The 12,027-nt window shown below is 52.8% G+C and overlaps 1 protein-coding gene across 5 annotated transcripts in view; it reads left to right on the top strand.

Annotated features, from left to right (window-relative positions):
- The window catches only part of Sulf2 (sulfatase 2), an 81,873-nt gene that overhangs the window by 28,473 nt on the left and 41,373 nt on the right, over positions 1 to 12,027 (top strand). For all 5 annotated transcript variants that reach the window (XM_021192414.2, XM_029536267.1, XM_021192415.2 and 2 more), the window contains exon 3: positions 9,609 to 9,848. In XM_021192414.2, coding sequence (XP_021048073.1) covers positions 9,609 to 9,848 — 240 coding nt within the window. The remainder of the gene's footprint in view (positions 1 to 9,608; positions 9,849 to 12,027) is intronic.

Below are 12,027 nucleotides of genomic sequence, written 5' to 3'. Positions count from 1 at the left end.
GGGCAGGGTTCACCTGAATTCTAGAAAGTGTGTCAGAATTAGGCTTGGCTGCTTGGGAAAGAAAGTGAGACCTAGCATGGCTTCTTCATCACGTAAAAATGTCTGGGGGCCGGTGGTCCAGAATTGGAGTGGTAGTGGCAAGACGTCTCTAACTTTCTACTCTGTCATCCCTTCTGTGTCACATCTGTCCTCAAGGCCACCTTGTGCTTCAGAACAGCCACTTGCTTGGCAACGGGAAGCAAAGGGCAAAAAAAAGGATAAAACAGTAAATGAAGACCAGCTCCTGAGGGCCACGCCCCAGCAGTCACGTGTGATGTGGACATTCTTATATAGTCACATGATCTCGGGTTTGGCCAAGTCACAGAGGGTTTAGCATCTTTGCTTGGGATGAATGGGCATGAAGAAAATATCCAGGGTGACTGCTGTGCCCTCAGGTTAGTTACTGGAACCCGGATGCAGAGCCACCCGACACTGTCATACCCTCTGCCCACACGCAGAGAGGAAGAAGGGGGAATTCAGATCCAAGCCTCAATTTCCTTCTCTGATCTTCTGCCAGGACCTCCTGTGAGCCAAAACCAGTGGGTGCAGGAGTTTGTTGGTGCTGGCCCCTCTCTGAGGATAAGGATGCTGAGGTCAAATGTGATTGCTGGTGACATACTTACTAGTCACAAGAGAGTAGGTTGTGGGATAGGTGCACTGTGAGACAGAAGCTGGACTCACTGAGAAGAAAGAAAGGGAAGCAGGTGTTGGTGGGCAGCTGGGGTCTGAGCCACAACAGGGTAGACAAGGGACCTGGCAGGGACAGCACCTCTAGCACTGATTGGTGTGGTGGGATCTGTACACTGGGGAGCCACTGCCCACGTGGATGGCTCCAGAAAGAGCACTGGGGACAGGGTGGCAGGTACAGAGCTCTGTGGTAGGCACAGTCTCACCAGGATCTTGGAGATGCTGCCCAGGCTCGGGAAGAAGGGCAGATGACAGGGAGGGACCCAGTGAGCCATGCATGAAGGCCAGGATCTTGGTGTGAGGCTGATGGAAGACCATGAACATGGCCTGAGCAGGTCAGGTACCAGGAGCCCTGTTGTAAAGGTCCTAACTGTGGGTAGGGAGGGGCTGGCTTGAGGATGAGAGTGTGAAACAGGGAGATCAGCTGAGGGTGGAGGGCTGGTCAGATGGGGGGGCTGGTCAGATGGGGGGGCTGGTCAGATGGGGGGCTGGTCAGATGGGGGCTGGTGCTGCTGAGCAGGCAGCTGAGGGAGAACAGCAGTGGACCCCAGTTCTGCTTCTGGGTAGGCAGTGCATTGTGCCAAGCAGGTGGTGCAGAGCCAGTCACGGTGCCTTGTACAGAGACAGAGCTAAGGGAGGAGCAGCCGTGTCTTAGCTAGACTTATCTCTCACTGGGCTAATAAAACACTATGACCGAACCCAACTTGGAGAGGGAAAAGTTTACCTCATCTTAGAGTTCGGAGTCCATCATCCCTGGAAGCTGGGGCAGGAACTGGAGCAGAGGTTATGGAGGAACTACGCTTGCTGGCTTGTTCCCATGGCTTGCTCAGCCTGGAGCCTTATAGGAATCAGGACCACCACCTAGGGATGGTACCGCCCACAGTGGACTGGGCCCTCCCACATTAATCATCAATCAATAAAATGCCCCACAGGTTTGCCTACAGGCCAATCTGGTGAGGGCATTTTCTCAACTGATGTGCCGTCTTCCCAATTGACCCCCAACTTGTGTCGGTTGACATAAAAACCATCCAGCCTCAGGTAGGATGCAGGCTTTGCTTCACAGGTGTCCCCTTTTTAGTGACTGGGTAACTGGCTCTGTGACAAAACCTGGGACAGCACCAGCAATCACTATGTCCTTAAATACTTACCCGGTGTGGCAAGATTGCTGTACGTGCCATCTGGAGCAGGCCCTCGGAGAGTGGAAACCAATTGTTCAGAGTTCCCCCATTTATGCCCTGCCACTGAGAGAGACCGCTGGGGTTTTCTCCCAGAAGCCTCCACAGCACAGCCAGCAGATGACAAAGGAGAGAGTGACAGAATAACTGAAGTTTCATCCCAGAATTCAGCAGCTGAGTTCAGTGTGACCTCCTGGCATCTGCCTGATTGACTTGGGGTTTCCGTAGCACCAGCTTGATTTTTGGAGTTCCCCAGAGTCAGAAGGGTTCCCATTGACACCATCAACCAGGAAACCATACCTGAGATCCTGCCCCGCACTATTCACCTGTCCCCTGAGAACCTGGAGCTGACCGCATCTAGCGCACCACGAACCTCAGCTCCTGCCTCTGCCCAGATGTTGCTTCTGGCTGCCGCTGCTTAGCCCCCCTCCACCCCAGGCCTCCCTCTCAACCCCTGCCAGGGACAGAGAGCTATTCTGAGACATCTCATCTCCCAAAGTGACTGTTAAGCAGATGTTTCTCCGGTAAGGTGGCCTATAGGAAGATTCCCTTTCGGTGTAGGCATTCCAGGGACACTCAACGCTAGGTGAGGGCTGCCACGTGACCATCACAAGCAATGTGACCTCGGGATGGAGGTCTTCTTGCCCTTGGCCTGACCTTATGGCCTCTTGTCCCCATCTGCACACTGGGGTCTTTGACTGCCGCAGAGTGGTCCCTTCTGCATCTGCTTATTGGTACATTTCGGCAGAAGTAGAACCAGTCAGGCGGTAGGTGCTCATTCTGGTCTTTCTATCCACTGCCAGCCCCATTCCAGGCCATGGCTGCACAGGGAATGTCAGGTGGGTGGGTAGTCCTGAAGGGGGGGGCTGTCTATCAGTACCCACAGGCCCATCAAGAAAGTTAGCCATCCACTCAATTTTCTCACCACTCCAGCAGTGTCTCCTGGCTCAGGTGGTGCTGGGATCTGAACATGCTCAGCTCAGTGCTCCACCACTGTACCGCATCGATAGCTCTGCTCTGGTTGATTGGTTGGTTTGGTTTTGAAACAGAGTCTCGTGAATTTGCTGTGCAACTAAGGATGTCTGAACCCCTGATCTTCCTACCTCCACCCGCATCACTAACTCCCCTAACGCCACCACCACCACCACTAGCGGCACCACCCTCACATTCGCGCATGCACACGCACACACAATCACTGAGATTATAGGCACATGTCACCACCTCTGGCTTTTTTATGTGGTACTGGGAATGGAGCTCAGATCCTCACACTGGCATGGCTGGTGCTTTACCCACTGAACCACCAAGGCGCCCCTGGAACCCTAATTCACTCACTGCAGTCCTCTGCATGACCGGAAGGAAACATTTCCAGTTATGGGTGTTAATGTATTCACCTTCATTCCCACATGGCTACCCAGCCACAGTGCTTAGCACTTGTTACAGAGGCAAGGGCCCACAGTGTCCAAAAGTCAAGTGCTCTAGAAGCCTCTATGACATCACAGGAAAATGTCCTGTTTTTTCCAAATATGGGTGGGGAGCCAGGTTCCTCAGACACTGAGAAGACATGACTATGTGCTCTGGAGGTCTGACTGCGGCCTTCAACTGTGACTGCCCCTGTGTTATTCACAAGCACCTCGGTCTCCACAGAGAGGCGTGGGTCCTTGCTTAAAAGCTCTCACTGGAACGTCCTGTGCTGGGTTATCTGTGGCTAAGATAAAAGCAGAGAGGGAAGGCCATGGGCATTCCCTGGAGGCCAGGGGCCACACCCACTGACAGCCTGTGTGCTCAGTTCCCTGAAAACAGCTCTTGGAAACTTTGAAGGAACTCAGAGCAAAGATAACCTTTCCTCCCAAGTCAGTGGAGATAAGCGGAGGATGCAGTGATCTTCAGGCCACCCAGCAGGAGCCTCCAAGGAGATGCTTGGAAAAACCTGAATGTTAGGAAGGTTGGAGCTGTGGCCGCTGGTCCTGAGACAGGGATGTGCCTGGTGCGTTTCCACTGTGTCTAGGAGGATAAAGTAGCCCAAGGGGGGGGGGGAGGGTTTCTTTGGCTTACACTTTCACATTGTTGTTCATCACCAAGGAAGGCAGGGCAGCCATGGCAGGATCCGATGGAGAGGCCATGGGGAGGTGCTGCTGACTGGCTTGCCCCTCGTGGCTTGCTCAGCCTGCTTTCTGATAGAACTCAGGGCCACCAGCCCAGGGATGGCTCCACCCACAGTGACCTGGGTCCTCCCCCCACTGATCACTCTGAGAAAATGCCTGAGAGCTGGATCTCATGGAGGCATTTCCTCAACGGAGGCTCCTTCCTCTCTGACTCTAGCTTGTGCCAAATTGATGCAAAAGCCAGCCAGTACAGTGGACTTTTGCCTTTTGCTCTGGGTGAAGCAGGTGTTCAGGGAGAGTGCCAGAAGGATTGTGATGGCATAGCTTAATTTGTTAGATATGGCTCTCCATCTGCGGAGGGAAGGACAGCGCAGAAGGTGACGTAAGCGTCTACGGCAGTAGTCCAGGCAAGAGCTGGGGTGCTCACATGCAGATTAGCGTCAAGTCTCTGAGGTTACTAACTCGGGTTGTGTTTGTCCCCCATAACAATCTACCTCCCACCACTTTCCCAAGGAGGTCCCACCCTCAAAGACTCTGTTTCCCCACAAGGTAAAACAAGCAAGCATAGGCCGGCATCGTCTTAGATTCCTGTCCAAAGAGCCTCGGGAGTCTATCGCATGGGGGTGGTGTACACCCCACCCCAACCCTGAGTAGCAAGGAAGTCTCTGGGAAAGGAATCAGACAAGAGTTGCTTCAGCACCAAAGATGGCAAAAGTCAGCTCATGGTTTCAATCCTCAGAGTCCCTGGGCTGGAAAGATGGCTCGGGTGTTAAAAGTGCCGGTAGCATGGGCCTGAAGACTGGCGTTCCATCCCCAGCGCCCACAGAAAAGCCAGGAAGTGCGGGAGAGGCAGAGGCCCACTGGCCACCTAGTCTTCTCACACTGGCAAGCCCCGCCCCAGGTTCCACGAGGGACCCCATCTCAAAGGACAAGTTAGGAAGCAGCTAAGAAGGACACCCAAATGTAAACCGATGGCTTCCCTATACGGGTACATCCACCTGCGCGCATGTCCACATGCGTATAAACGGAAGGAAGTCACTCTTCGGTATCTGCTAAGTCCCTGTAGATGGCTGGTGCTCTGACTCAGGTCTTCACAGGAGCAAATGAAACTGGGGCTCGGTGCAGATTTCTTGTATAGACGTTCAAAGGCCTGCGTTCTATCATCAACACTGTAAAAATAAACACTAGCTAATTCAGCAAGGTGGTGCCAGAGACAGGCAATCTCACATGCTAGATCAACAAACACAGACTCTGTGTGTGTGTGTGTGCGTGTGTGTGTGTGTGTGTGTGTGTGTGTGTGTGTGTAAACTTGCTTCATAGCTGAGGGTGCCATTTGATCCTCCTGCCTCCGCCTCTCAGTGCTGAGATTATAGGCAGATGCCCAGGGGACAAACAGTGCTTTTCCAGTGCTTAGTACCCCACCGACTGATCTCCAGCACAGCCCAGTAAACCTCGGCTCGACTGCTTGCAAACTCATTGTACAGTGCATCAAAAAATAGACAGTGAGGGTGTTCCATCCACAATGTTACTTCCGTGGACCGGAGAGTGAAGGGTTTCATCAGACAAAGACCCAGCCAGCCAGCCGAGGAGAGATGGCTCAGTTGGTCAAGTACCTACCACACAGCACAGGGATGGACCCTCAGATCCCCAACACCCGTGTGAAAAATGTGACACACTTATGCCTACCTGTAACCCTGGTTCAGGAGGAGGGAATTGGAGGAAGGGAGCAGAAACAACAGAGTCTCCATTGCTCAGTGGTCATCAATTTTGGCCAGTCAGTGAGCTCTGAGTTCAATGAGAGGTCCTGTCTGAAATGGTAATGTGGGGAGCAATTGAAGGAGACACCAGTCATTCATCTCAGGCTTCCACATGCCTAAGTGCCCACACGTGCATGTGCACACACACATGTACACACACACACACACACACACACAAATCACACAAGTAGTGTGCTAAGCGCCCCTATGTAGAATTCACAAGAAGAATGAGCAGATACGAGTTGTAGGGATGTTTGACAGTCAGGGGGTTGGGGCCCTGAAGTTGAAGTCCCACTGTGAAGGAAGGGAGACTGCCCGTCAGAATCACACTAAGAGATGTCAGGCTAACCTCAGCCTGGCCCTGTGTTGTGGCAAGGTTTGGTCAAGGAAGAAACCAAGCCTGTTTTGTCTATATGTCCCCAGATTTGTGTTGGACGACCTAAGTTTGGGTTGGCTGGTGGCTTCACGTGAAACACGAAAGCTGGCCCCTTTCCCTGTGTGTGGCTATGTCTTCCTGGCCAAGGGCCATTAGTCCTGGGAGCCCTTAGGTTGTGTGTTTTCACAATACAGAAGTGGGTTCTACAGCCCGATGCTGGGGCCTTTTCAATAAAGCAGGTCACTGTCTGCAAAGGAGGCCCAATGTCCTGTGCTTTTCCACACAGTCCCAGCTGTCATTCTGGCCCCAGAACCATACTTCTGTGACTGCTTGCCCTAGCTTTTCCCCAATAGGAGCTGCCAGGCCGGGAGAGGGCATGGCGCTGCCAAGAGAAGAGATAAAACTCTGAGTTTTCAGCCCCAAACATAAGAGATGGCCCCAAAGTCTGTTGGCTTTTCATCAGTGAAGATTTCTGGGGTTCTTTCCTGGACTTCCAGAAGGGGTCTGATGGTTAATGGATCCAACTCGGGTCCCCAGAGGCTGGGCACCTGCAGACAGCTGTTCTGTTCTCTCTCTCTGGAGGTCTGTGAACCATGGAGGGCCTGTTCCACCCAAAACACAAGGGATCCATGTAAGAAAAATAATGGAGAAGGGACATACTATGAGGTGGGCCCCAGAGCAGTGGGAACTACGGACAAGGGGCAAGTAGGATGGATGGAGGAAGGAAGGTGGGAGATAGCAGTGTAGAGCTATAAGGCCAAACCAAGGAAGATGTATGGAAGAGTGGCCAGGGAGGAGACCACATAGCCAGGATGGTGCCTCTGGGAACCTTTGGAAGAGCTGGTGTGTGTGCGCGCATGTGCGTGCGTGCACGCGCATGTGTATTTGTGTGCATGCATATGTGTGTGTGCATGCATACATGTGGGGAGGAGTTTGTGTGCTACATGGGTGCTGGGAACCATATTCATACAGAGAAAAAAGCGGGACTGGGGCAGTTAGTGAGTTTGAGAACAAAGTGGAGGTCCTGTGGCTGCGTAATAGTAAGAGGGGTGTTACAGTGGGAGGGTGCTGACTGCACCCCTGAGTGTGTAACCCAACTGGGAAATAGTAGGCCTAGCCCTGGGGAGAGGAGCCATTACCTGCCCAAAAGGAGCTGGCAAGATCTGATGGTCTATGACTGCAGATGGCAGTGGGCTGGCTCACCGGATAGCACAGTGTATCCAGGTGTTGTCTAAGTAGCTGAAGGGAAGAGAAGTGCTGCCGGAGCTTGACTCTGATGTGGCCCACCAGGTATCAGTAGAGAGGCAGGGAGCATCAAGGGTGGAAAATTCTGGCTTGCATCATGGTGTTTGCCAGACTCTAGGTTTCTGTCCCCTCCCCAGCTCTAATCACAACCCCACTCCTAACACCGGCAGGCAGAGCCACGCTATAGTCACCGTCCTTTCTACCCCCAGGGGAAGCTGACACTTGCTTCGAGTAGAGGAAGCCAGCTAGCATCACTGGCCCTCACCACTCCATGAATTGTCCCTGTTTGTGAACAGGCATGGGCATTGCATTCCCCTGGAGCCACCCAAAGAGGCACCTCTGGGGATTGGAAGCACCTCACAGCACCCCATCAATGTCATGATAAGAGAACACATCTGTCCCCAAGGGGCCCAAGAGTCATTCAAAGGCACAGGGACGCTCAGATTCCCAGGCCTTGGTAAAGGTGACAGTCACCGCCCCGCTTCTGCCGTGGATAAGCCTGAGTCTGTGCTCTCATCTGCCACCTTCCCCACTGCGTGGCCCCACCCATCACCAAGTGCCCCAGTCTCCCTTCCCATTCATAAAAGGACACTTTGAAAAATAACTCTGCGTGTCGTGTAGGAGAGCAATTGACCCATGTGTTAGTAATTAGAACAATTGTGAGCATTGCTTTCCACCCCAGGGACAACCCAGTGGTCCCAAAGCTCAGACCAATTAGCGGGCTGTAACGCAGAGACTTCCAGGGCCTTGTTGGATACGTGTGATCTAGGAGGTAGGGCTGACATCCACTGCAGACTGTGCTGTGGTATGGAGCGCAGCAGACCCCCGAGAACCCGATGTGTTCAAGCTAAAAGTCAGAGCTTAAAACCCTACCTCGCACCGGCAGCAGCGGCGGTGGTGGTGGTGGTGGTGGTGGTGGTGGTGGTAACAGCAGCGGAGCACACCTTTCATCCCAGCACTTGGGAGGCAGGGGCAGGTGGATCTCTGAGTTCGAGGCCAGCCTGATTTGGCTGGATATAGTGGCACTTGGGAAGCAAAGGAAGGTGAGTTCCAGGCCATCCTGTGCTACATAGCGAGATCCTGCCCAAAAGAATTGCAGAGGAAAGGGGGAAGCTGAAGCTGGCCATAGAAGGGAGGGAGGAAAGGCATGTGTGGAATGTTCCTGTAGATCTCACTGTCTAGCCTCCACCCTCAGTGTGCAGTTTGACGTCTGTTCTTTACACGGACATTGCACGCTTACTGTGTGCTACCAATGAGGTCCCATCCTATACACGGAGGCCTCCAAACACACTCAACTCTTGTTCTCACCTTCACTGAGCAACAAGGACAGTCAGGGATGACCCCTCAACGCTCGGTGTGGATAAAGGGCCTATCACAGTCGTTTAGGGGGGATCAGAAGTCCAGGAGCTGAAGATCCAGAACATGGAGGGTCCTGGAGCTGTTTATATCCAGCTCTGATTTTTATGTCCAGGAGCTCTGTTTATGTGCAAAACATGGCTTGATTCTAGACTCAAGGTACTTCAAAGCAGGTTTGTACCCAGTATGACTGTCTAGGGGGACTGAGACCAGGGCCTTCCTGGTTGGGTTGGGGGGGGAGCAGGGGCTGGCCCATGCAAGCCCATGGATTCCCTAAGGATCTGGGGAGTCCAGGAGATGGAGAGCCCAGGATATAAAGGGTCTAGGAGCTAGAGAGGTGCAAGAGCTGGAAGCCCAGAAGCTCTTAGGCAGATAGGTTAGCTTTGAAGGTAGCGGGGTGTAGACTCCAAATGCATACAGGAGGCACCCTAGATGAGGCCGCAAGTATAGAGAGACTGGCTGGGGCTTGGCTAGACTAGACGTCAGTTCAGTGGATAATTCTTGGGAAACTTCCAAACAAAACAAAATCTAATTCTATCTGCATTTGTGACTGCTTAAAAAAAAATAAATCTGTGTATATTAGCACTCTGAAGAAAAGACACCCTGTTTATGTACAAAACAGGGTTTGAGTCAGACTCAAGGTACTTCAAAGCAGCTTTGTACCCAAAACCACTGTCTAGTGGCACTGAGACCAGGGCCTTCCTGGTTGGGTTGGGGGTGAGGAGTCTGGCCCATGTAAACCCTTGGATTTCCTAAGCTTCCCTGAAGCTCCAGGCTCAGGATTGGAAGCCCCTTTAAAGAGCCCGCCCCCCCAAGCAGGCCACAGGACTCACCAGTACCCTGACTCCTCACCAGTACCCTCTTCTTGCAGGCTCCATGCAGGTGATGAACAAGACAAGACGGATCATGGAGCAGGGCGGGGCGCACTTCATCAATGCCTTTGTGACTACACCAATGTGCTGTCCATCTCGCTCCTCCATCCTCACCGGCAAGTACGTCCACAATCACAACACCTACACCAACAACGAGAACTGTTCCTCGCCCTCCTGGCAGGCCCAGCACGAGAGCCGCACCTTCGCTGTGTATCTCAACAGCACAGGCTACCGGACAGGTGAGGACCAGGGTGGGGAGGCGCTGTCGGGGCCTGCTCAAGGAACAGACAGGTGGCCTCTTGTGCCCTCGGCTGCCCTGGGTGTGACGTCCACACTGCACTGGTCCCTAAGATAAGTCTGGGTCATGCCCAGAACAGATTTCACTTCCCGGTGAGGTTTCGAGCTTATTTCTCTGCACACATCATAGATGTGTCTAAAGAAGGTTCAGAAAACCACCACCTTTTCAAAGAAACTAGAGTTTTGAAAAATGGAGAGTCCAGGGAAATTGTGAATTTTCTGACAGGGAAGTCATGAGATATCCCTGCATGCCTGAGTTCGAGGTTTCTGTGTTTAAAACCAATTTATTGACCAAGACCATCTGCATGAGAGAAGGTTCCAGAATGTTGAGGTTGGAGTTGGAGAGGAACGGACAGACATGGGGGACTCACCAGTTGATTGTGGGAGTAACCAAGATGACTAAGAGGTTGCCATGGTGAGAGACCTTTGTCTGTGCTGTTATGCGTGTCAGGATGTCCTTGTTGCCTACTTGAGGGAGGCACTGTGGCAAGTTCGAAAGGCTGCCTGCTAGGCTGGCATCTGAGGTCAAGCTGTCATTCCAGCCCAGCCACCTCGCCCTTGCCAAATCCTCAAGATGCAACTCATTGAACTTGCTTGAGTTTGAAAGAAAAAAACAAGAATTCCCCACCTTGGCAAGCAGCCTAGGCCGTTGTGAAACCAGATGATATGGCTCAGATGTTGCAAGCCCAGGACTTGCCCTTCTTTAGTGACGCTACATTGTTTTGAGTGGGAGTGCGGAAGGGCCAGGCACCTCCTGTAGCTGACCTGCAGCCATCCATCAGGGCTGGGCAGGCTTTCGGATGCCCAGTGGGAGTGGGTGGAACGGTGTACTCCCTACATGCTCCTCCCACCACAGGATCATCCCCAGAGCAGGTTCATCTGTAAAAACCAGCTCCTTCACATGGGCAAGTCATCAGGGGTGTGGAGGTGCAGACCCTGATGGCTTGGGGTCCCCACGGGAAGCACGTGTTAGAGGTCTCTGCGGGCCGGTGTTTTAGATGGTTGGGAAGCCTGGAACGATGTTGGGATGCTGATAGGCAGGGACATAGCAGGGCAGCGGCTCCTATCGGAGGGTGCAGCTGCCATTCAGGGCTAGAAATGATACTCACACCAGCTCAAAGTCAAATATCTCTATATTTGACCTTTTTAAAGTAAAATCTCTTAATTTGGAGAAACTCCATCTTTAAAAACTGAATACTGGCTGGGCATGGTGGCGCACACCTTTAATCCCAGCACTTGGGAGGCAGAGGCAGGCGAATTTCTGAGTTCGAGGGCATCCTAGTCTACAAAGTAAGTTCCAGGACAGCCAGAGCGATACAGAGAAACCCTGTCTCGAAAAACCAAAAAAGAAACAAAAAGAAAAGAAAAAAGAAAAACTGAATACTGTGGGCCAAAGAAGATATATCTGTGGGCAGGTATGTCTCAAGTGCCCTGAACAGCTCTGGCTGGGATGTTTCTATGGAAACAGGTAGTGAGGCCCCCAAAAGTGTTCATCAGGCCTGTCACCTGGAAAGCAGAAAGACCACACCTCCCACAAAGACTTCTGGGAGAGACATGAAATGGAAAGTTTGTGTAGCATAATCAAAACAAAAAACCGAGGCCACGGGAACGCAGAGACATGGGAACAGTCCATCAAACAAAAGGAGAAATTACTAATCCCAAAACACTACGGGATTTATGATGGAGCGAAAGCCCAGATCAGAGTCACATGGGAAACAGAGAGAAAGGAATGACCATCAACTTTGATGGTCACCAAACCAGGTGCGCCACCATCCAGCTGCTGGGGAGGCTGATGCAGGTGCAACATCCAGCTGCTGGGGAGGCTGAGGCAGGTGCATCATCCAGCTGCTGAGGAGACTGATGAAAGGTGCGCCCATCCAGCTGCTGGGGAGGCTGATGCAGGTGTGCCATCCAGCTGCTGGGGAGGCTGATGCAGGTGCGCCCATCCAGCTGCTGGGGAGGCTGATGCAGGTGCGCCCATCCAGCTGCTGGGGAGGCTGATNGGTGCGCCCATCCAGCTGCTGGGGAGGCTGATGCAGGTGCGCCCATCCAGCTGCTGGGGAGGCTGATGCAGGTGCGCCCATCCAGCTGCTGGGGAAGCTGATGCAGGAAGATCATAAT

Source organism: Mus pahari, chromosome 3 (genome assembly GCF_900095145.1).
Source record: "Mus pahari chromosome 3, PAHARI_EIJ_v1.1, whole genome shotgun sequence".
Taxonomy (NCBI): domain Eukaryota; kingdom Metazoa; phylum Chordata; class Mammalia; order Rodentia; family Muridae; genus Mus; species Mus pahari.
The sequence above is the reverse complement of the archived record's forward strand: the minus strand, read 5'-3'. Positions and strand labels throughout refer to the sequence as shown.